Source organism: Branchiostoma lanceolatum, chromosome 9 (genome assembly GCF_035083965.1).
Source record: "Branchiostoma lanceolatum isolate klBraLanc5 chromosome 9, klBraLanc5.hap2, whole genome shotgun sequence".
In the NCBI taxonomy this organism is placed as follows: domain Eukaryota; kingdom Metazoa; phylum Chordata; class Leptocardii; order Amphioxiformes; family Branchiostomatidae; genus Branchiostoma; species Branchiostoma lanceolatum.
Genome location: NC_089730.1, coordinates 10,970,255 through 10,994,529, shown reverse-complemented (window position 1 = coordinate 10,994,529; position 24,275 = coordinate 10,970,255). Strand labels below are relative to the sequence as shown.

The window sequence follows — 24,275 nt, the reverse complement described above, 5'->3', positions numbered from 1 at the left end:
ATGGAACGGGAAGCCAGGCGGAGACACAACATCAGGATGCAGGTTGAACAGATAGACCTCACCAAGAAATATGAAGAAGGAAGGGACAAACCAGCAGTTGGGGATGAGGCAGGGAGATAGCGGTAGTTCGATTCCTGCCCTTATGTCATGAGCTCTAATGTTTCAGTCATGTGAAACCACGCAGACAATAAGAAGCAAATAATTTGTGTATCTTTAATACTTAGTTTTGATGGCAGAAACATGGAGCTTCCTATATATATCCTTTACCGTAATATCTGCTCTTTTGAATATGCTAGACTTGCACACGTGGTGACATTCTTTATTAATATGGACTATAAAAGCTGTGTGCCAACTTATATTCACAAAAAAGACGAACCATTGCAGCCGCTACAACTGCCAGTACTAATGAAAATCCTAGAGATATTACGACAATCTCCCGTACACATCGAATGCGGCATGTGAAAGACTATGTTGCCCGTTTACTGCAAATAAGGTGACTTCTGCACACCACAATTCCCCAGGTACCACCCATCATGTTTTGTTCCCGACGTCATAAGGTTAGAGGTCATGCCGCCGTCTGTGGACCAATGGGCACTTGCCACAATGACATCATTTTCTTTTTATACACCAGCGGTGTTGTTATGATAGATACGTTTCAGTGTATTGTGCAATCGCGTCAGGTCGTATTTATAGCAGTGACTTCTCCTCATATTTCTCAGGCTTTTGCAAGCCACCCAGCAGTTCAGATCTCTGTGGCCAAGATTTTAACAAGTGCATAGTTTAAAGACTTCGTGCTAGTGTAAGACGCCTTTACGTAACAAAAGTAGGCCATGGGTGTCAACTCAGGTGAATGTATTTCCGCGTCTTCAAGACAAGATGTGTCTACTGCTGTTGGTCGCAGGGGGGAGGGGCTGTCCAGAAACGCAAGACATCTCAACATGGCGTCTGCAGAACGCAAGGACAACAAAAAATGCGTGATCAGGGTTTCTTTGGACACACAAGTCTGTGGTAGCGAAGGCTCTGAAGATCAAGCAAAGAAAAGGCGGAAGTTTAGGCCTGCTGCAGAACTGTGTAGTTTCAACATCGAGAGACCAGCTCGGGCGTTCAGTTTCACACAAGAAGAGCTGCCACCTTACACCGCGACTTCGGATTATGACCTGTCTGACTACGAGGAATTCGAAGATTCTGTGACCATCGTCAGAGGTAAGCCCCGTCTGCGAGCATGTACGAAGAACAAAACTACTAGAGCGAGAAGGCTGCTGAAAGAAAAGCACTATTACATCGGTGGGGATAAGCCTGTCGTAGCTTGTGTCAGAAAAAGTAATGCCGTCAGGAACGAGAATATTAAGGTCGCTCTCGAGGCAAAGAAACGGAACGCCAAGAAAAGACTCAGTGTCAAACATATTGATCGCCATAGTCAACGCGGAGACAACTCTACACAGGGTAACCAGGAAACGAAAGAGGAAGATCAAGAGGGCGCCATAGTTCCTGGACTCAAAACCGTACATGATGTACCTGTCATGTTAGGTGTTCTTGATAACGTTTTCAATCAGTGTGCTAGCAGCGCTCGGGTTGACATGGCAGCGCTGCGTGACCTAGATAAACTGTGCAAGGAAGAACGGCGTGTCCGTACAGCCAAGGAGAAGAGGAAAGTGCAAAGACAGCAGAGGAGAGCTTTCACCCGCGTCAAGGAGGCACTGTGCGCACGTGAAAATGAATTATATATTCCCGACAGCCTTCGCAACATTAAAGAGTCGTCTCGGGGTCCCGAGAGAGTTGTTCTCACCACTCGTGAGGCCAGCCACAACACGGCACTGCAGAGAATTCGAGCAGGACTCAACCCCAACCTCACATACCATGACATCATCTTCCTTCTTAAGGCACACGTCATGCATGTTGCTCGGGATAACAAAAGAAAGATGAGCCGGTCGAAAAAAGTTGAAGCTCAGAAGAAACTGAGAAAGATCGGTAAGAAGTTATCTTGTAAGGAGCTGCGTCACCTTGTTCTTCAGGTGAAGGAAACTGAGCGTGACCCAAGTCGCAGACAGAAACAGAAGCTGCAGAAATACGAGCTTCGACGCGAGGATCTGCCGTCATCCGCGGACCAGAGCATGGAGCGGTTGGTTGATCTGCAACACCGAGACCTCACGCCAGAAGACTACGAACTTTTGCTGCTACTAGACGACAGTGTCGCCCCCAAAACTGTCAGCTCGAAGACAATAAGAGATCTGAAAACGTTGAGAGTAGAGAGCTCCAGTGACGCGCCATGTGCCATCTGTTTCGATCCCTACGAGGTTGGTCAGATCCAGAAGGTGCTTAACTGTGGCCACACGTTCCACGTCCAGTGCATCACACTGTGGCTGACAAACTGTTCCAGTGCCTGTCCCTTGGACGGTATTGACGTCACAGCAGAGCCGCCTACCGACATCCAGGTGGAACAGCAAGACGCCCAGCAAGTTGGACTTGTCCTTGATCCCACAAGTGATGATGTAGACCCCGCACTTCGGGAAGTTGCCCAGCTGCAGCGGAGGGATCTGACCCCGGAGGACTACGACATGCTCCTTCGGCTCGACGAGCGAGTAGAACCGAAGACAATCGAACCGACTCTCGTAGACGACCTGGAGACGCAGGTGGTGGAAATGTTAGTGATCGGAGACAACTGTGCCATCTGCATGGAACATTACGAACTGGGACAGACCAAGAAAATCCTCCCCTGTAAACACGGATTTCACATAGTGTGTATTGAAAACTGGCTTAAAAACTGTTCTACTCTTTGTCCTCTCGACGGAGAGCCGCTCGTCTAGCATACATGTACCAGTTTGTTCTTGCCAACTAGTTTGTTTTACGATACAATGTTTCCTTGTAGATTGTTGATATGGATTTTAGTTGAAATTTAAAGTTTACCAAACATTGAATAAAGTACAAGTTGAGCATATATCTCTCCGCCTTGTTGCCTTATTTCTGTGCAAATCAACAAGCGGAGAGTCTCATTCCAGTTTGCCTCTCATGGTAACAGTCAATGATTTAATTCAGGAGTACATACATAACATTGGCCTAGATGCCAGCCTTTGTGACTTAAGGTAAGTCTACCCCCACTGTTGGCAGGGTAGCGATCAGTGGGAACGGACTCACGCTAACAAGGCTGTCACACTCACAAAGTACACAAAAACGTACTTGCATGCATGCGATTACAGCCATACCAACGACGTGCGTGGTCTGATGTGAAGTGTCCACAAATAGATATGTTATTGCCACACATCGAAGAATACTAGTATCATTACAAGTAAAACTAGTGTTTGTAACTATGTACTCCCTTATGCTAGGGTCACATTTCTAAGCCGGGGCCCGACCGGGCTGTTTGAGAAAACAAAGAATAAAAGCTGAATATCAGGAATATACATAACGTATGGTAAGGAATAATTTTTTAACAGTTTGGTGTGCTTTGTTGTCTTCTATATCATAGTTTTCGTTCCCACAAGCTGCCCGGCCGGGCCCTGACTTGGAAATGTGACCCTAGCATTACTGGGACTCTTGGCCTATTTACGAACGATTATGATGGAGTTTAAGTGTCACAGACCTCCAACACACGTAACGATGTTTTAATGATGCTTTATTTATGATATTCAACTGTTAATGAACGTATACACATCATAAAACATGCATCTGTATATATATCACCATAAGTGTATGGCTTATATGATCTGATTATCATAAATTCTCATCTGTACATACATCACCATACGCGTATGGCTTATATGATCCGATTACCATAAACTGTATGTACATGACATTGTTTGGCGTAATACACGGATACAAGGCTTATGTTATATCTTCTTTTTAGAATGGTTAAAAGTCAAACGCATCAAAAGTATTTACATGTCAGAAGCCTACAGTTTGTACAAAATCAAATTTTTAAAACCACTATTTTCGTCACCTATTGCTGTGCTACACTACATGTACATTTCCCTGTCCCTAGTGCTGAAATGTGATCTCACCCTAACACCCCTGTTACAGAACATGATCCTGTCCTTAGTGCTGAAATATGATCCCACTCTACCACTCCTGCTACAGCACATGATCCTGTCCTTAGTGCTGAAATGTGGTCCTACCTACCACCCCTGTTACAATACATGGTTGTGTCTTTGGTATTGAAATGTAGTCCCACCCTAACACCCCTGTTACAGTACATGCTTGTGTCCTTAGTGCTGAAATATGATCCCACCCTACCACCCCTGCTACAGCACATGATCCTGTCCTTAGTGCTGTAATGTGATCCCACCCTACCACCCCTGCTACACGGATCCTGTCCTTAGTGCTGAAATGTGATCCTACCTACCACCCGTTACAATACATGGTTGTGTCTTTGGTATTGTAATGTGATCTCACCCTACCACCCCTATTACAGTACATGAACATGTCCTTAGTGCTGTAATGTGATCCCACCCTACCATCCCTGCTACAGCACATGATCCTGTCCTTAGTGTTGTAATTTGGCCACACCCTACCACCCCTGCTTTAGTACATGGTCGTGTCATGTTCGGGTAGATTTCACTGGATTGTACTTCATAAAGAATTGCTACACTTCTGTAGACGGCATCCTGGATAGTTTTCTTCTGGAGGTGGGCTGAGGCATGGAAGGGTCCATGTTGGAGAGGGGGGTAGCGAAAACGTCCGGGTCGGAGGACTCCATGTTGGGGAGGTGGGTGGTGGAGACAATTGAAGGCATCAACTCTGGAGTTGGAGTCTTTTGGTTTGACTTTGTGGAACTGTGTGACTCAGGACGAATCTGTAAGGACGGAGATACATATCACTTACTTACATACTTGGTTAATCATTTTCAAATGTTCAATGTTTCATATCCATATGGTGAAAAAATAGAAACAGTTTATGTCTTGTCGCGTATACAAATGAATGTCAGACAATGCAATAAACATTGTGACATTGGCTAACGGCATTAGCATTTATGACTCACCACGTCCGAGTCGAACGGTTTAACCCGTACTGTGTCGGCTCTGCCCGGGATGTTCCCGCGGCTGACGCTCCACGTGTAGGCTTTACGCTTAAACGCCTGGCGGACCTACCGAATCACATAAAAAGTAAACATCAAATAGTATGAAATGTCGATTAATAGGCATTGGCATTGACAAACGAAAGTCATTGTCACAAGTCATCTTTCCGTTCACTGTTACTGTAACTGTCAGCTGTAATCAAAACTTGATAGCTCAATGAAAATTGATGGACGTACCTCACTGTTGAGTGCGCAGTGAAACAGGAAGATAAACAGCCCCTATAACGGAAAAGGGATTAGTGCCAAGAATGCCCAATTCGCACAAGGCTAGCCAAGCACACAAAGCTGTATCTCAAAGTTATAAAATTTCAGCATTCAAAACTCAACATTGGAGTTTCTTAGGGCAAACCAACATCTAGTTTATCAGAAAAACACTGATTGCACGTGATTTTATTCTCTTTATCCACAACCGGAAACTTGCCTATCTACCTTGCTCCTCTCACAACTAGAAATAGTAGACTGAACTACAATACTAGCAAAAGAATTGAAAATAAAGCAGCGATGCTTGATTTCACCAACCTGTGAGCTGTTAGTAAGGGCGAAGATGTACTGGAACACAACTGCCGCTTCGTTCACTGCTAGGACACCGAATATCCAGGAGATACCAAGGATAGGTAACAGCACAGCTACAGCACGGACACTGGACCTGTGTATGGAAATGAACATGATATTAATACTATTGAGTCCATTCAGAATGGCATGGCCTGTAGCATAACGTAATATTTGAAATCATACAAAGCGATATTGTTACTCAACAAAACCCAGACGTTTCAGAGTTTATGCCAGTACGTAACGTTACATATAGTTACTAGTATTGCCGACATACAGGCCGCGTAGAGACAACAATCGTTTCAATAGATCGTTTAGTTTAGAATACCATTAAGATAGGATAAAGCTTAACTTAAACTGTGATTGAATGCCTGAAGACTATAAGCTCTCATAATTACTCTCAGAAGATCAGACTTACTTGAATGAAGATCTTTCCTTTTCCGGTTTGACCCGGAAGCTGATGTTGTTGAGTTTGACGACCTCTCTTGTCACCAGGATCAAAATCACCACGTTTACCTGAACCAAGCAGATTTAAGATGATCAGATATACAGATAAAGCACACGACTGAGTAATAATTTATGCAAAGCTTTTCCACCAGCAGTCATTAGGTTTCTTTCGGTACGATCTAGTAAACATTTTAACATTTTGAGTGAACGGAATCCTAAATCTGTTTACTAGTTATTTATATCGGTACTTACAATGATGATGATCAGAGCAGGCGCTACAAACGCCCAGATCACTCCTCCACTGGTCGATAACCAACAACTTGAAGAATGACGAAAATAGAAGCATTATCAATATGATGACATGTCCAGTATGTGGCGTTAATGCATTCCACAATTAATAAATCACATAGAATGAACAAAAAGTTTGTGTTCAATGTTTTATCAAGAAGGCAGAAAAATGAGCATTGATACGCTCCACCCAAAAGGCGTCGCCAAAAAATAGCTTACTTGTCCTTTTCACCATAGCCGCGATGCGCTATGCTGACGGACACGACACATACCAGGAGTGGCAGACCTGCAATGTTAATAAATATATCATTCAACTGAGTATAGTGTATTGATAACAATCAACAATGGTCCAGGATGTCATTTCTCTTGAGTGTATATGATCATTCAATACAATAAATGATAAATGAAAACATGTTCTTACCCCAGCCAATGAGATAGTAGTACAGGAGTCTGACGTGTGCAAAAACCCGGATGATGACGTTGTACAGGTGAATACCTTCCACTAGCATCCAGGTGAACGCCGCCAGGTAGATGTAATGTAACAAAACCGCAAACACTTTGCACACCACCTGATGTGGAGATAGAAATACACATGAGCGCTTTTAGGTTAGAACTAAGAATGTATGATATTTCTGAAGCTGTCGATATAGATATTTACATACTATTGCAACAGTCTATCGAAGCGATCGATCTTTTGATAGACAATTAATCAATACTCACCGTACCAGGAGTCCACCCAGACCCAATCAGAAAGAGTGTTTGTGCCAGGAGAAGACAGACGCACAGGTTGACGTGTGCATGGGTCTTCTCCGCTTGGATACTCCTGCGGTAAGACAGAGAAACTAAAAATCATGCAACAGCTTCGTTTGTCCCATCGATTATTCTTCGAATATTTGAATAAGATGCATAATTACAATCTAAATATTTTCTTGCAGCATATATGTAATGTTACCCATTTGGTCATAGAAGACAACCATGTATCGGTATCTTGTATTCCAGTACAAATCACTGATAGATGGTTGTAATCTTTTGGAATTCATCCGTGAATAGTTTCATCAGGTTGGTAAGTCACTGAATAAAAAGACTCTTTTTTTCACAACCAAGAGATTTATTCAATCGACGTTTCGGTGACCATCTGTCACCTTCTTCAAGGCAATTCTGACTGGTTCACGTTGCAATGCAGCACAGGTGCCGCTGCTTATAGATGCGTTCCCAGACGCAAAGTATTTACATATATACAGTATGGAATTCAGTAAAGAGAAACGTTTCTTACGAAAGTCCCAAGAACACGATGATGGTGACGAAGAGACAGATGATGGACAGGCCACACCCCACGTAGGTGATCACCTGGAGAGCGACTCTGTTCCCATGGTCCATCTGGAAACAAAAAGCAGTTGACTCATTTTATAGACCACGACGATATATCGACAGAGATAAAAGGTCATTTGCATTGACGACGGATTTTCAGCTACCATCAAAATAAGTTTCAAACCGTTATTCAGGCGAGACATGTGGACCAAAAACAACATGAATTTGTCCAGACTCCAGAGATCACTGATATGTTGATATTTGCGGATGGAAAAAAACAGGATGAAGCAAAAATATCACATGAATTTTTGTCTTATATTGACAAATATAGATACTGGACGAACAGGCAAGCAGACACAGATACAAAATATCATAAACGTTGCCAACGTTATCACTCATATCTAAAATAATACGACTTTGAATATTATAAGATTCATTTCACATGTCTTGTACAGTCACCATCATTCCAACCTACCTCCACATCCACCACCTGCATCAGGATGGCGTAGTTGGTCATGTGGTCACAGCTGCAGACCGTGTGGGTGGAGTTGGTGGAATGGATGACGCAGCCCTCGTCTGACCACACCCCTACGTCACCTGTCAGGTCCAGGTGTACACACCAGCGTCTGGCAGTGTCTTCAGCTTCCTGCAAGGAAATGTTTCTGTCAGATTTGTCGTATTTCACCTCAGTCATTTAACATTTGATTAAGCCTTATAACTACAAATGCCTTCATTTCTTGGTAACGTTACCAACCAAGAAACGCAGCGTTGAAGAATTCGCTTTTTCCTAGAACTATCGTAAAGTGGAACTCAATGTCACTAGGCACAATAAATACCTTTAAGTAGCAACTAGAATTAAATGTGCAAAGCTCATTGTTAGATCAAGGAGGCTCTAGGGTGATATAGTTCCTTATAACCTCCTTGGTTGGATGTAACATTACCAGCCGTGTACATATGAAGCTGTTCTGTCACCAGAACAACGGTTATACCAGCTATACAGGTATGGAAATGTTTCTGTCAGAAAAGCCGTATTTCACCCTAGCCATTTTACGTTTGCTTTGCACACTGTATTTTCGCAAGCAATACTGGTGTTGCATATGCATGCATGGCCTGTTTTAACGTACCTCTAAGTGTGTGAAGGACACAGTGACGTTGTCCCGGAGAGGGAGGGGTGGACTGGGACTCAGTGTGACGGACACCACCAGACTGTTCAGCGACGCTTCAGATGAGTCCACACCCTGTATGCTGTTAAAGACAATAAGATTTAACTCCGAAAATAATTTCATCAGGTTGGTAGAGCATAGGATATTGGAGTTTTCTTGAGGCCAAGGAAATAGACAGATAGGATAACAGACGCATCCGGTGGATCAAGGAGGCCGTCTGGATAAGGAGGTCAACACCAGAGATGAACCAGGACGAGGGGGGGGGGGGGGGTACAAACTTAGCCACGTTTGGTATTGTGTTATCACCGCAAAAGCGCCACCTACTCATAGCCAGAAGCTTTGAGGAAGGTGTCTGATAGACACCTAAACGTCAACAGGTGAGACATACTGGTTGCGCAACAATGAAAACTCCAGTATACAATAAGATTTACCATATATAATGTAGTTGTATGTCCTGATCTCAGATGATACATATCAAAATATCGAATAACGTCAGGTATCAGAATTGCTCGGGTCCAGGGTATGGTCTTCAATGCAACACATGTGATCAAGAGAGCCGTACCTATTATTTGTGGAATAGCGCTGGTGGAAATTGTGATACAGAACAGCCACAATCGTCCGTACTTCTGTGGAAAAACAGAAATTAAGAAGAGAAATCTATTAACAGAATTCAATGCAATGCAGTCGAACTGTTAGACACAACACAACACGATACATTTCATAAAAGTCAATCCATAACTTTTCTTTCCGGTTGCAATTGCTGGGCATTACTCTTGAGATGTTTGTGCTACCAATCAATGGTATGACAGCTGAAAACTTGCCCTTTTCACGATTCATGCCAGTTAAGTGACAATCGTTAAACACAAATAAAAACTAGTTCCAATATAGCGCAAACACGATGTTTGTTTTTGTTGCTCACCTTGTGCGTTGTAATTCACAATAGAAGCCGGGATCTGTATGGTAGCGTCAGAGTCAACATCGGGGAACATGTAATCATCATGCTGTAGTACTACTGGTGGCCGCACGGTGACGCTAAAATCTAGAGATGGAGATAGTACCGTTAGATTAGAAATATCACAATTTAAACGACACCTTTCATGTAATGACCGTTTATCTTTCATATAGTTATGCATGATTGAGGCCTCTTATACGTAGAAATCTTATCTTTCGAAAAGCTACGGGAAGACTACAGCAACATACTTTGGGGCTTAATAAGTGTAGCACAAATATTGATTGCAGTTTTGATAAGAACAGCGAAACTTACTAGAAATGCCATTGTCTCCGATACTCAACACAGTTGTAGCTCCGGAAGACGACACGTGACTACCCAGGTGTATGTTTAACTGATCCGTGACACGTGACAGGTCAGACAACGTACTGTCTTTCTCGTACTGCAATAAATGAAATGTTAGATTGATAAGTTTCATCTGCAAATTCCCAATTCTGTGTATGTGTATCATGATGTTTAACAATATGTATGTTCACATGATATGAATAGATTGGGTGGTCGATTGCTGAAAATGCAATCACCAGATATACATTGGAATGGCCAGCGCGCTAACTTAGTGACTTCGATTGCGATATATATAGCTAAAAAATACCCCGAAAGGCCCCAATGTATTCGGTAAAAGGCAGTTGTACCTGGGTCATGTTGCCCCATCCATAGCGGTTCAGGTCACTCATCACTTGGCCTGTCTCCTCGAAGAACATCTATTATGATAGTGGGATCACGTATAAAAATGTAAGCATGAAATCATTGCTCCATTACATATTATTCTTGATGATAGATGGTGATGAAAGCGTGGAATAAGTAGCAAATAATTATCTTCGCCGAGTACTATAGTACTCGGGGTAGATTATGTTTTCGGTTGAGCCAGCTGTTTGGTGGGTCTGTATGTATGTCAAGAGCATAACTCAAGAATCCTTTGATGAATCTTTATGATTTTTGGTAGGTGTGTAGTGGTTGTGCAAAGGAAGGTCAAGTTTAAAAATGGTTTACCTTGCGTTTTTTGAACAGTACTGCAGCGGACTTTTAATTTTTGTGCGTTTGTGTGTAGGCGAAAAAAGTGACGGAAACGTTGATGGATCTTCATGATTTTTTGCAGGTGTGTAGATGTTGTGGAAACAGAGATCAAGTTCAAAAATGGTTCTCCTGGCATTTTCCGTCGGTACTGCAGCGGGCTTTGTGTGGATGTGTAATTCTTGTGGACAACATAACTCAAGAAGCTGTTGATGGATCTGTATGATATTTAGTGGATGGGTAGGGTTTACGGAAAGGAAGGTCAAGTTTGATAATGGGCCTTCTAGCGAGTACCTAAGGGTACTGCAGCGGAGCTTCAAAATTTAGTGGCATATTTTCTGAAAGTGCTATGGTCATGATATTTGTGTGGTAGATAGTTCATGCCACAAGAAGTAAGTTCTGTAAGATTGGGCCCCCTAGCGGCTTGTTTAGAACTGCAGTGGGTGTTTTTGTTTTGACATTCGGACACGTATTACTTGAGAAGGGGTGAAGAGATTGTCGTGAAGTTTTGTATGTGGAGAGCTCAGATGGTGCTTTACACAATCGATGTCTAATTATAGAAAACAGGAGCTAATTTGCATAATTAGTAAGGATAATTGTAAATCCATTACATTCCATAATGGGGCGTGTGACAGTGTTCCCGAAACAGGCCAGCAGAAGGCCTTGCCTAGAAGTGTAAATAAACAGATGGGGCAGTCTCACTACAATTCAAACAGATGTGTTGGTCCGTTTTTTTTTTAAGTGTTCAGTTTCTGCATTTTTGTCCAACACACGGTTGGAGACATAACGGAAAGGGAACCAAATAGAAAACCTTACAAAACACTTAAAAACATGTGAATAACCAGCTGGACCAACTCCTCTGCTCAGAGAGTACACTGCTAGGTATTACCTAGCACCGTATGGAAAAGTAACATGTACTATGTCTTGCAAAATGTGTATGATATGGAATAAAGATTTATTCTATTCATATATATTGACTGTACCATCTAATTATAACTTTCAATTTTTTTGATGACCAGTTATAACATATATCAGCACACTATACACATATACTAGTCCTGTACCACCAAATGAGTTTTATCCCTATCTAGACTGGACTCATTCTCCCCCCCCCCCATCATAACTTTCAAACGGTATGGTGTATGATCAAGTTTGCAGGGAGTGATAAGCATGTAAATATTAATCACTCTCCACAATAAGCCTTGATTATTTGGCGAAGATAATGTGTTCGTGGAACTCTAGTTACAGATGGTTTATGAGATTAATCTTTCAACCAGATATTTATAATGGCCATTGATTGTATCACATTGTGTTATTGTGGAAGGAAACTTACGTTAGAGAGATCAGAAGCAGTGCTTGTTTCCACTGTTTCGTCAGGTAAGAGCGTTGTCAACTTCTCCAAGACAGTGACGGTTTCGGTGATATCCGTATCTAAGACGTACGGTCCAGGGACGGTTACCGCCAGAAGAGATCGCAGCAATTCGGCAGTCTTTTCATAGGTGGCGTTGGTGAGAGTGTCGACCTGAAACAACAACATTATGTTCATATGAAGATAAAATACAAGTGATTGGGTCCAAAAAGCATCGAATGTATGTATGTAAAACAATTTACATCACCAATGGCATCTTAACTCACCTCTGCCCTAACAGTGCCAACGCCAATGGTGGTCCCTGTGAAATACACCGAACAAAGGTTGAACAGTTAGTTATCCATAATCAAAGATACAACTTTAAGATACGACTTTCTGAAACGGTACCTGACTGTAAAATACCGATGGTCTAGAAGCACTCAAAGCAGTTTGATTGTTTTGGTAAGTCTGCATTGATACAGTCATACAGATCAGTCATTCCACAAGCCCATTGCTAATCATATAGAAGAGAAAGCACATAATGCTAAAACGTAGACAACATACCAGTCGACGCTTGGTAGTAGTACAACACCTCTGGATCTGTAAGCTTGCGGTCCCAGATAGCCAGCTCGTCGAAGGAGCCGGTACAGTACTCATCGTAAGACTGGTCATTGTTGGTCCCTACAACCAGGTTGTTGTGGGCGTCTCCGTAGTTGGTGCCGACAGTGGTGGTGACTGGGGCCGCGAGTTTGATGCCATCTTGCCACACCTCTATGGTGTCAGCCTGAGTCCAGGTAAATACAAAATGGGTCCACGTGTTACCTGTAAGGGATAGAATATTACAAAAAAAGGTTGAAAGATAAAGGCAGTATAAAGGACAGATTCAGTAACAAGAAGTATTGTAGTCTTTTTCCAAGTCTCTGAAAAATGTCAAAATCACACAGCACAAATCGCTGTCTATGATGAGTGACATACATGTATAATTCAGACGTAATTCTAATTAAGCAATAATGTTAACCAGCTTCACCAAGCCACTAGTACTTCTTGTGGTGTTTCAGTGCGCTTTTTTTTTCAAAGCGCTAGTATAAATGCCATATAAATGTGTTTTTTTCCATTATAATATTAGAAATGTTCTTGGTGACAACAGTCGTAATTGTAACGGTAGATCCTACGCCTGATCTAAATGGCTATTTGAGAAAACCTTAACAAAATTAGACTGCTTTGTGACCAAAAAACCGAAGGACCCCAGTTTTATTTACAAATCCTTCTTACTTGGTGAAGCGAATGCTGCCATCCACAGCGTGTTCCCACTCCTGATGTAGAACTCCGTCCCGAAGGCTGGGTTGATGGTGTAGAGAGACAGCCCGTCTGATAGGCCCTTCCCGCCTGATGTGATACACTGTCGGCTGATTAGCTCAGAGTTCTTCCACCAAACAGACACAGACAAACCTGCAACAGGAACATGACATTGCTCTGGTCGGGCGACAAATAAGAAAGGCATTTCCCTAGAGCGTTCAATACTTTATGGCTTTCAAATAATGTCTGAAGATGTAACTTTAAATGCAGCATTTGATAATAGTACCGGATGGCGCGTTTACTCAAAATCAAGCAGGAATTGCGTCAAATGTACAAGTATTCATAGTCAGCGTCAAAATCATCAAAAGGCTTATATTCTTCAAAAATCTATAGAACTATTATCACCGATGCGATGGACAAGAAGTATTTCTCACTTTTTCAACCTATACTATGGTGTTGATACGTCAAAGACGTTCTGAATATGTGCCCATGATGTCAGTACCCCATGTTTGCTGTGTCCGTACCTGTTTGTGCGCAGAGGCCGGGGCTGGCCACACATGTACCCGTGAAGTCCCCCAGGGTAACAAAGTTCGCTCCACCGTCCAGGAGGATCCCATCATTCACTACAGCACTGGTCGTCCCTGCAATCAAACAGTTTCCAACATATTTCAACATATTCCAGGCAATTAGACTTACATACCTCGGACGCTTAATGATGCTGTACTTTTTAACATAAATTTTGATACTACTAGGTTGCCCTGTGATCATGTGATTAGTCTTTAAGTTATTAATAAGTACATGTCTAATTTCTCCGAGAGGGGCATACCCTCTACTACTCTGTTCAACAGACAACACAAACGGTATTTTCATTTGAAGAATATACTTATAATAACACATAGTATGACCATGGGGAATTAGGGATATCATATCTGACATGTTGTTAACCTTCTCTCACCTACGCTTCCATTGACCGTTCCGTCACGCCCAGAATTCAACTCTGTGACGACACCGTTCACTACAGCATCGAACGGCCAATAGTAGTCCGCGGATCTGATTACGTCAAACCCTGGGGGGTAGGAATACCATCGGTTAGAACCATCAGACTAGGATGTTTTGGGTCTATACAGAATCCGGATTGATCAAAATGTATTTCCTGTGTCTATGTCGTCACTATTTCCTCCATCTTTATTTACAGTTAGCATCAGTATTGCATTGAGGAAATAGACAAGATACTTTAACTAGTCTTCGTTTTGTCCCTATGTCGTCATTTGCCATACTTCAGATTCATTTCATACGTTATGAATTATAAGATGTATACTATTGTTTTAGACTATAAGAGAAACCCGAAAGCACGTTCACGACCTATTACGTATCATAACAGTGCACCAAACATTCGAGGTAAAAACCTGATAATCATTCTTTGTGTAGGACTGATGTGAAAAATTACGATTCATTATGATATTGGGGAATTTCTTAGCAGCATACAGGGTAGTAGAGTTGTAGGTGGGTCTATTAAATCAAGGTGTATCTGCAACACAGTCACTTAAGCCGCGCCTCTTCGTGTTCGCTCTACAATGTTGGCACAACCAACAGCATGGGCTCTTTACCACTGACCCGAACTGTACGGATGGCCCCCAGAGAAGCGGACCATGTCTAGGTTAGACGGTTGTTTGAAGTAAGCTGTAGTAAACCTATTGTGACGGATCCTGTGGAGTGTTGTGTGTTAGAAGGTCATTGACTCAAGCCTTCCCAACATTTCTTCTAGCGTTACGTCGGAATTCCAAGAACATACTTTCTACATAATCCTACGTGTCGTAAATCATAATCAACTTTCTGAGATAAGCTTAAATTTTCAGACCTAAGTCCTAATTATTGAGAAAGTCAAACCGTTTACACTCAGTCTTTTTGATGAGCTAAAGATAATCTAGATTTAAACATTTCACACAGTGGTAGCTCATTGTGTATTTTTTAAGCTCATTCGCTTTCCAAACGTCTATATTTTCGTTAGTATGAATAGGGATCGTCTACTGTTGACAATGATATCATTCACCTTAGCCAGTTGATCACCCGTGCTATGCGAGGAGCGCCATGTTTTGGCATACATGACATCCAATGAAAAGATGCAATAACAACAGCATCTCTTGGCTCGACATCGTTGTTGACTCAGAGTCAAAAGAAGCCAGTATGTGCAGTTATGACAATGTAATGCGTGTTTTCATAACCGCCCAGTGGCAGGGAAGCGCATTTCCTGAGTACTGAAATATTGTTGGACTCAATTTCAACACACTAGACTCTAAAACGTTTTCTCCGTATGAAATCTGGTTCGTTCTAGAATAAACATGTTTCAAGTGAACTAGTTGTAGTTACAACTGCGTCTAGATGATTACAATGGCAGTGCAATAGAAGAACTGTAAAGTACATGATTGATATTGTGAGTATAAGTTACATATACGGTCCACGTGAAGTACACATTTAAGTTTATATTCTCTAACTCACAACACGCTACAAATAGAAATAGAATTTCGCGTCAGAGCTCTTTTCTTGTGGGTTTATTGTGCACATGTGGGTAGCAATACGCCTTACAAGTGTGTGTGCAACGTTGAAAATAAAACCTGACTTATTGCACATTCAAACTTTTAGCAAAGATGCCCGTCAATTTTTGTATACATATGCTTGATTGGTAGAGTTTGAAATATGCATGAATATAATAGCTCGTGCCCGTGCTTGTTATCCTACTGTAGGTCGAATGTAACGGTTGTTCGCGGCAGAAGAACAGAAGACCGCACCGCCGTTCCCGGTTGAGCTGACGCGAATGACTGTTTGCGTCAGGTAGAGTAAACAGGGAGAGCAGGTCCGCCTGTTTGTCGTCACGGCTGACAGGTCATCTGCACGCGAGTTCCCAGAAGCACAGTGTGCCCAACCCGTACCTTCACCTTTAAGTGAATAGGTTGTTTTTCTTCACATCATCTCTACTTTGTTAAGTAAAAATAACAACAATGTACCTACTCCCGCCCTTCCAATTTGAAAATGTTTTTGCAATATTTATCAAATCCAAAAACAAGAGAGTGTTTGATTGTGACTGTTTGCAGTCAAGATCAACAATTCACGCCTTGGTAGTGAACACATAATGTTGGATATCAATTAAAGTATATATAGAGAGTATGAAGATGAAGTCTATTTGTGTATTCTAGTCCGCTGCAATATAGGAATGATCAACGAAAGACATTGTTAGTGACAAAATGTCAATAAAACTTCTCTTCAAGCTATTTAAATGAAAACTTCGTTGGACTTCGTCTTGCAAAGTAACAATGGCTGCCTTGTTCATTTAAGAAGACTAAATGTTTCAATAGAACATCGTTGCCACAACGGAACTTGTACAACAGGCCATGGCCATAGTGTCGGCAGCAGTGTTTGTTTACGGGCGAACCACCGCACAGCTAATATGATTAGAACAGAAACTATATACAACTAATAAAAACTGACAGAATAGATCTCCACAAATAACATTTTGAACACAGGGGTCCCTGAACAGCAAAGGAAAGCACATTGCATACGGCCAGTGAGTTACGATGCTGAAAAATCGAATTACTGAAGATGACATTCGCTCTACAAATAAACACTACGTGTCGTTAAGGCGGAGTAATGGTCCCAAAGCAACACGTATCAGATTGAAATGTAGAGTGAGGAGTAGGTATTTTGTGGCTATCCTCCATTTTATACCCTATTTCTAGCTTCGAAATTACTCAAGTCGATCTTAGGACTTTGGATATTGTGAACATGACAATGAAAATATCGTCTGTATTTCTCCATTGTTTCTGTACGAGTATCATAAATTAATTGTGCTATCAGCAGTAACGAAAGCTCTGTCGCCATGATTTCACTTCAAACGAAGTTGTATCCATTTGTTTGTTGTTGCTGAGAAGATATACACGGGAGTTTTTAAAAATCGAAGAAATCATTGTGCGTTGTATCATTTAGTCTGGCATAGATTCGCCAGGGTGGGAACATGTTTTTCAGGTCTCTGCCTTTTGGACCCGCGGAATGTGTCCTTCTCGTCATGCAGGGCCGTCCTGCGTAGATAAAAGAGTTCTGTGAGGTGTTATGTTCCTCTTTTACTCTTATCTTGTACGGTTTATCTCATGCCACTCTGTCACTTGACACGCCTGCGTGTGGTGAATGGATGTCTTATTTACCTGATCTCACCTGGATACCTGGCGGGATTAAGGAGATAATGCACAACGAAGTGAATTACTGGTTGGTATTACGGCTAAAAGCTCAGTATATATTACAGTGCTCGGTTTATGTTCGGCTTCCCGTTTAGTACTTGACATGGGAAAAACACGGTTGCTAAAGATGCTTTCCTGACTGAGCATAATGTTTCAAAGCAGGCATTTTTCATCACTTTCTGCACTAATTTTTTTACACCAATATCACGGCTCACAGAAAATGATGTTTGTATAAAGTCATTTGTATATTTGCGATCACCGTGTTCCTGTCAGTCAGAAGACACTTACCAGATTAGCTGTTGTCCATGGGTGTTTAACTCGTAAAGAAATGTGCCTTCTTATGGGATTTATCTGTTATTTGAGTTACAGGTGGCTTCAAATGTGAAGTATTAATTGTTTGGTCTCTAAGGACAAGTGGGTCCATATTTTGCCGGAAAGCAGGGGCCTCAACACTGACCAACTGTAATGGAACATGTCGTTGTGCGTGGTATGCATACTCTTATAGGACCTTATAGTAGATGACAGGTGGCGCGGCGATTTCGCATCCCTAACGGATTCACCCCCAAGGACCAAATCACCCCCAGGACCAAATCGTCTGCGATATCGTACCCAAATCGCGGTGACACCTGTAGCTGTCAGATGTAGAATCACACAAAATAGTTTGACTATACAAAATAAAAACCACTAGATTGCAGCACCATTAATGCGTCACAACTACAGTTTACAGGCCTTCTTCTACACTTTTTTCAAGTGCAATCGAGTTTCAATAAATGAAGTATGAATTACATTATTTCTTGACTTACTGACAGCTACCGTACCCGACAGGTAGATACGTGACAGGTTGTTACGTAACACTTATAATGAGTATTGACACAGATAAAAGCAACGACAAGAACAGTAAACAATCTTTTGTGGACGAATCCTTAATTAGTTTAGAATGTAAGCATCCTGCGTTTCACATGACGTCAGGTCTGCAAGATTTATGTTTTTTTAATGAAAGCCCTGTAGCTTTGTTCAACATAAGTTAGTTTTGTTTAACCCCATTCTAAAACAAACTAATTAGAACGGCGAAATTGTATGGATTGTGTAATTTGACGTGTATTACCAGAAAGAAAGCTATTTCTTTCACCCCGCCCTTTTGTAAACAAAAAAGCGTCCGACGGAAGTTATGGACACGATTTGACATATGACAAAGACAAGGTGTACACTAAGGCCACATGGACATTTGAGATTCTTTCACACAGTGGCAACAACGTCATAGGTATCGATCAATGACAACCAGTTGATTAATGTGTCCGAGGTGAGAAGGTCCGTGTAGTACCCGTGTTAAGTGTTCTGTAATGGGCCTCTACAACACACGGCACTCTCTGATGTCCCTGAACCTGTTGGGCAACACAGAGTAACTGTACAATTCTTTGGTAGGAATATCCACGTACTCTAAAATAATGTTGGGAGATCGCTTTGTATCGCATATATAGATCTGGCTTCAATATATCAGAAGTCATCGATGCCATCAAACGTTCGTGATTAATTTGTACCTCAACTGTACCTCTCGTGATCTTTTATTTGTATATATTTATATATAGCCAAACACGTACAGTCAAACCTGTATTAGTGTCTATCTCTGTTCTCGTGACCACATTTTGGTGGTTCCTTTGATTATTTTCCCATTGACCCAAGCATTAAGAATCATGTCTACAATGACCATCTGATCCGATTTCCAAGTCCATGGCTTGAGAGGTTATTATAGACATGTATAACTGCGAAAGGCATGATTCCAACCTTGGGCAATACAGAAAGAAGAACGGATAATCCGTTTACAGCCAATTAGACTCGTAATAGGGTACTCGGTTGTAAAGGGGAGTCCACCAAGAAGAAAACATGCTTTTCAACCATTCGCCCACCATTCAGTAGGAAAGTAAATTTGCACATGTCATCTCTTCAATAGCTTCAGGCGAAAGACGTTCGCTACTATTGGAAAACAAAGTGTTGTTAAAGTTCTCGCTGTAACAAAAAGTATTCAACGGGCAAGTGTAGCTGAAAGAGTCTGGATATTGTGACCCACGGCTAATCTGAACCTCACACATGGCGGTAGGGGCTTTACTGAGAATTAATTGCATTTTTAAGTGACGTAAAAGAAAAGCGCATCGTTGATGCACTCTTTGAAGGACTACAGAAGAAGTCAGCATTCAGTTCAAATGGGATAAGATCCTTTTCTTGTTGTCCCCAGAAGTAGCTGCTAGCTTTCTACGGTTGGAGGAATGCTTGTTCTTGGCGTTTGCTTGCATTAGCTATTGGCTACGTGTTCCCGTTGTGACAAAACTATAGCGTATAACGTTAGCCGGAATTTGTCGGGATGTACATAGGAATGCCGTCCAAATGCCATGGGTCTCGACTTAATCCCCGCTATGAGGAAAACACGTTGCAATTGGTATTCATTTATGTAAGAGTAAAGATTAAGAGGACAAAAAGTTAGTTTTCTGGATCTATTCTATGTTTTCTATTAACCAAATCACCACCACATGGAGCAGGGTACCAAGGACAATCACCACTTGCTCACCTATGGATTTACTACAATATCGTGGATGGGCGTTACTACATGTATATGATATATTTTAGTGGGGTGAACTGATTTGTTTCTAGATAGCATATATGATTGCCATACCTCTGTTGTCGGACGGGAACGGATATTCAACAGACAAAACCTGTAAAAACAAACATGAACAATTAGAGTTCACAAAATTGCGACGAACGACTTTTCTTGTCATGAATTCTTTGCCAAATGATAAGAATAAGTGATAGGATTCTAATGAAAATGTGCAAGTATAAAAAGGACAAAGTTACGATGGATTAATTCTATCAACACCACAGCACATTTACCTTGTGTGACATCAAAATGAGCGTCAGAAGCTGTATCGTTAGAGCCATGATTTGAAGACACAGTGTTGAATACAGGAACCTCATTTAAGTCCTGCAGAAAAGTAAACAAATAGAGATCTTTAGCCATCTCTTACATACTATCACACCCGTACATCCAGTATTTCAGCTGCGACGCATGATTCATTGTCTCGCTATGCTTTTCCGTTCACGGTTGTTCTTTTTTTCAATGGAACTAACGGGGTACCTTTGACACCGACTATTACAATTGCTTGCATCTTTGAATGTATACTTCTTTTTTTTAAGCATTGAATCTGAGCAAAGTAAACAACTTGAGACACTGGCTCAACAACTGGTTCTTGCAATACAAAGAATCTACTGTTAGTCCGTTCATTTTCATCACAAGCTGAACCGTTTCTACTAAGGACTATCTCAGTAGTAGTTTTCCATTGACTGAAAAGCACACTCTGCCTTTAAATGAGGCGATAAAACCTTCCTTATTCAATATGCCGCATCACTTTGCAACTTATCCGAGAGCTTTGAAATAAACTATGAATGTTCAACAAAACATTTCAAAAGCGTTCGACACATTCGATGGCGCGTACAAATGCATGTTTTCAAACCGGAGCGATTCCCATGTGCCGATTCACAAGCCGTACAGTACCGCTTATCAAAGCAGACGTTGTATGAAGCATATTTGTGTCAAAAACCTTAAGCCTGATAAAAATCTGTTAAGAAGCTTTGTTCCTCTACAATATACTGACTCGTCACTTACCAGTAAGGAAGGCGACTCGGGCGCGTGGTTCTCTGAATGACTGCATAGACTCATGTGTTGCACCCTACAGTACCTGACTCGTCTGTCACAGTCAGGGTAACCCTACCCACCTGCTCGCCACTCTCTAACGTTTACATAGCGGTATCACGCACCGGTAGTGATGAAAGACATCCCAGCTCCACTATTGGTGGGGACAGAACTGAGAACCTATAGCAGGGTGGGCTATTGTGTTTTCTCCCGGGCGGGACAATGACAGGGCTTCGCGCGAAGGGAAAGGGGCACGTCCAGTTTCGCGTTTCGTCATGTCTGAAAGAAAATAGTCAGGACTGTTTTGACACAGTAGTTGGGTGGAGAAATGTCAAAAAGTCCTACAGTCAGCAAAAGGTTTCTCTCTGCTCTACATGTATGTAATGGAAAGGGAGGCTGATAAATGCTGGGGTTGCCACTACTGGTGAACGTTGAAAATAAGTCTTGAATTCATTCTTTAATGACTACTTTTATCAACACAATGTGTAAAGATATTCTAATCTTACTCGATAAAGACAGTTTAGACCTAGTATCATGAACTTGAGTAGAAGTACTTCTGTATGACGTTGTTGTCTATTTAGAAATAATGCTTTTGTACAGGTAACGTTAATGAGAATGTATCTGGAAGAAAAATTGACCACAGAAAAGTTCAAAGAACATTCATTATTTAATACTAGCATTCAGTCGATATAGTTTATATGGCTATACTTGTAGTTAATGCCACATCTGATTACAGAAGGATGAATCAACAACCGCATTTGGCACGACAAACATTACATTAGCTGCGGCACACCACAATATTACCCAACCTCGCTTCCGGTCATTCTGGCACACCACAGTTCTGGTAACCTGACTTCCGCTCACCGGAAGTGTCGTTCAGTGTCTGTTTGTCGTTTAAAAACAACCACACCGGTATGTGTACACGTTTCCATGGATGGATGACATATTTTGCTGTAATGGTAGTAGGACAGGTGTTTTGTTTGAAGAGAAGGTGGTATTGTCCACCGCGTTTTGCCCTTGGCAGGTCACCCGTATCCTGTGGTCTTCTGGATAGTTTCTACTCGGTATGTTCATTATTTTGGGTGCGCTTTTGTTACTCCGGTTTTTCAAAAGGAAGACAACACCAAATAAACAATGAGAGCACTGACTCTGTCTTCCTCATTTTGTCATTTTCTAAACGTTTGTTTAACGCAGTATTGTCGCGTCCACACGATCTGCAATTATTGCATCAGCAGCCAGGGGTCCCCACTGCCAGGTCGGTTGATTATTTCAACGGTGTAAAACTTCCCAGCTATTAGAACACTAATTACTGTGCCGAGATTCGATTCTGTCAGTGTGTCTGTCCTATCACACGAGTAAGAAAAGCGCCGCACAGCGGCTGGGATTATCATTGCAGGTAAACCTGCATCCAGCAGGGGCAAAATAACTTGGATCGCTAGGGATCCCCACTGACACGTGAAGCTCGTTTAGATGATTGCCATGGAGTGACATTATGTTTTTCTAAGGCGAGAAAATTGGGTTTGAGTTTACAAACTTGACGATTGATTGAATCAAGCAGTTTCTAAGAGTGTTGCGAGATTTTGTTTGTTTGATCTTCAAGGCCAGGTGAATCACGAGTCTATCAGCAGCATATGTACATTCGGTACGTTCCATGGGCAGTGTATACGTACATACATGTATGTATATCCCAGCTTCTGCTCTAATCATAAGCTACGTATACATACTCCTACAAACCCTGCACTAGCCTGTTAACAGTCATTTTCCACTCAAGTAAGAAAAGAAAACATTTCACAAAAACAGTCATTGGTGCGAGACTCCATTTTCTGTAAAATAGCTACATAGCTTTTAATAATAAAGTCTACATGGTGCAGTGCTGGGAGCGAGTTGCTCTTATTCAACCCCGTCATTCCCCTATAGAACTGATTGATAATATTGACTTTTTACTTGCTGAAAGGAAATGGCTGAGCATTATATCTGAAACTATATCTACACAGCTGTAGATAGTGCCCTAGTATGTTTTCTGACCGTTGAGTAGCCACACCAACCTGTTTCTTTGTGAAATGAAATGGAAAAGACTGACCATACACTTAAGAACATACATGGAAGAATGAAACATACAGATTTTATTTGATTCGTCTTTATTGAGACACTAGTTTCATTCTGATAATTGCACAAAAACAGACATTGCTTCCCAACACATGTCTAGCATAAAAAAAATGCAGTATTTCATCATAATCATTAATGCCTTGTACTGTGAAGTGATTACTCTAAAGAAAACTGTTCGGTCTTACTTTAAGAATTTGTAAATTTGAACTACATGGTGTACCAAGCTAGGGCTAAACTACTAGTTAAGTAAATGAGAACTATTCTACATCATTGACTTAATGAAGTATTATTAATTAATGTCATAATAATATTGCCTTTCTGTCAAAAACTGATGATTACAATGTCAGAAATATGTAAATTAGAACTGAGCATTTCCAGCAAGCTCTTAACTCGTGCTATGCATAATCACATGAGCTACTTCATATAAGTAACATTGTTGACTTGAAAATCAGACGTTTCTCAATCTAGTACATTGCTCTTGCTTCTAGCTTAAGAAATTGGTAACTTGAATGTATAACAGGGTTCCCAACTATTACTAAGTAATCAATAATCATTCTGCTAAAGAAACAGTTCATGTCCTTTACTATTCTGCATCTCCCCATCCAGCCTTGGCATAACCAGCGAAGAACACTTGGTAGTCTGCGTTTTCAATCGGCCCAGCAAAAGAGTAGACCACATCTACAGTCTGTGGGGCCAGGAGAAATATTCATTAAGGACAAGAAACCTTACAGATCCTATCTTAGTGTTTGTTGACCAAATAATACATAATGTATTGTC

At 41.5% G+C, this 24,275-nt stretch overlaps 3 protein-coding genes across 3 annotated transcripts in view; 1 reads left to right on the top strand and 2 right to left on the bottom strand.

The window, feature by feature from the left end:
* Positions 1–119: 119 nt before the first annotated feature.
* LOC136441473 (uncharacterized) lies at positions 120–2,935 on the top strand. The gene has a single exon (XM_066437768.1). It carries the CDS (start codon positions 831–833, stop codon positions 2,802–2,804), a length of 1,974 nt encoding a protein of 657 aa, XP_066293865.1. The 5' UTR covers positions 120–830; the 3' UTR covers positions 2,805–2,935.
* Positions 2,936–3,593: 658 nt separating this feature from the next.
* LOC136441472 (adhesion G-protein coupled receptor D1-like) lies at positions 3,594–21,462 on the bottom strand. The gene is made up of 25 exons (XM_066437767.1): positions 21,366–21,462; positions 20,594–20,684; positions 20,379–20,418; positions 14,443–14,553; positions 14,012–14,128; positions 13,464–13,640; positions 12,756–13,013; positions 12,479–12,513; positions 12,177–12,365; positions 10,465–10,533; positions 10,088–10,214; positions 9,743–9,862; positions 9,386–9,449; positions 8,785–8,905; positions 8,136–8,306; positions 7,626–7,729; positions 7,073–7,175; positions 6,774–6,921; positions 6,572–6,638; positions 6,317–6,383; positions 6,036–6,133; positions 5,588–5,714; positions 5,246–5,287; positions 4,973–5,077; positions 3,594–4,786 (listed from the first exon to the last, which is right to left on the bottom strand). Exons 2-25 carry the CDS (start codon positions 20,675–20,677, stop codon positions 4,577–4,579), a joined length of 2,754 nt encoding a protein of 917 aa, XP_066293864.1. The 5' UTR covers positions 20,678–20,684; positions 21,366–21,462; the 3' UTR covers positions 3,594–4,576.
* A 2,051-nt stretch (positions 21,463–23,513) lies between these two features.
* Positions 23,514–24,275, bottom strand: part of LOC136441379 (uncharacterized) — a 53,355-nt gene continuing 52,593 nt past the window's right edge. Inside the window, exon 64 of the mRNA XM_066437643.1 lies at positions 23,514–24,183. Within this exon, the coding sequence (XP_066293740.1) occupies positions 24,082–24,183 (102 nt within the window). The 3' untranslated portion in view covers positions 23,514–24,081. The remainder of the gene's footprint in view (positions 24,184–24,275) is intronic.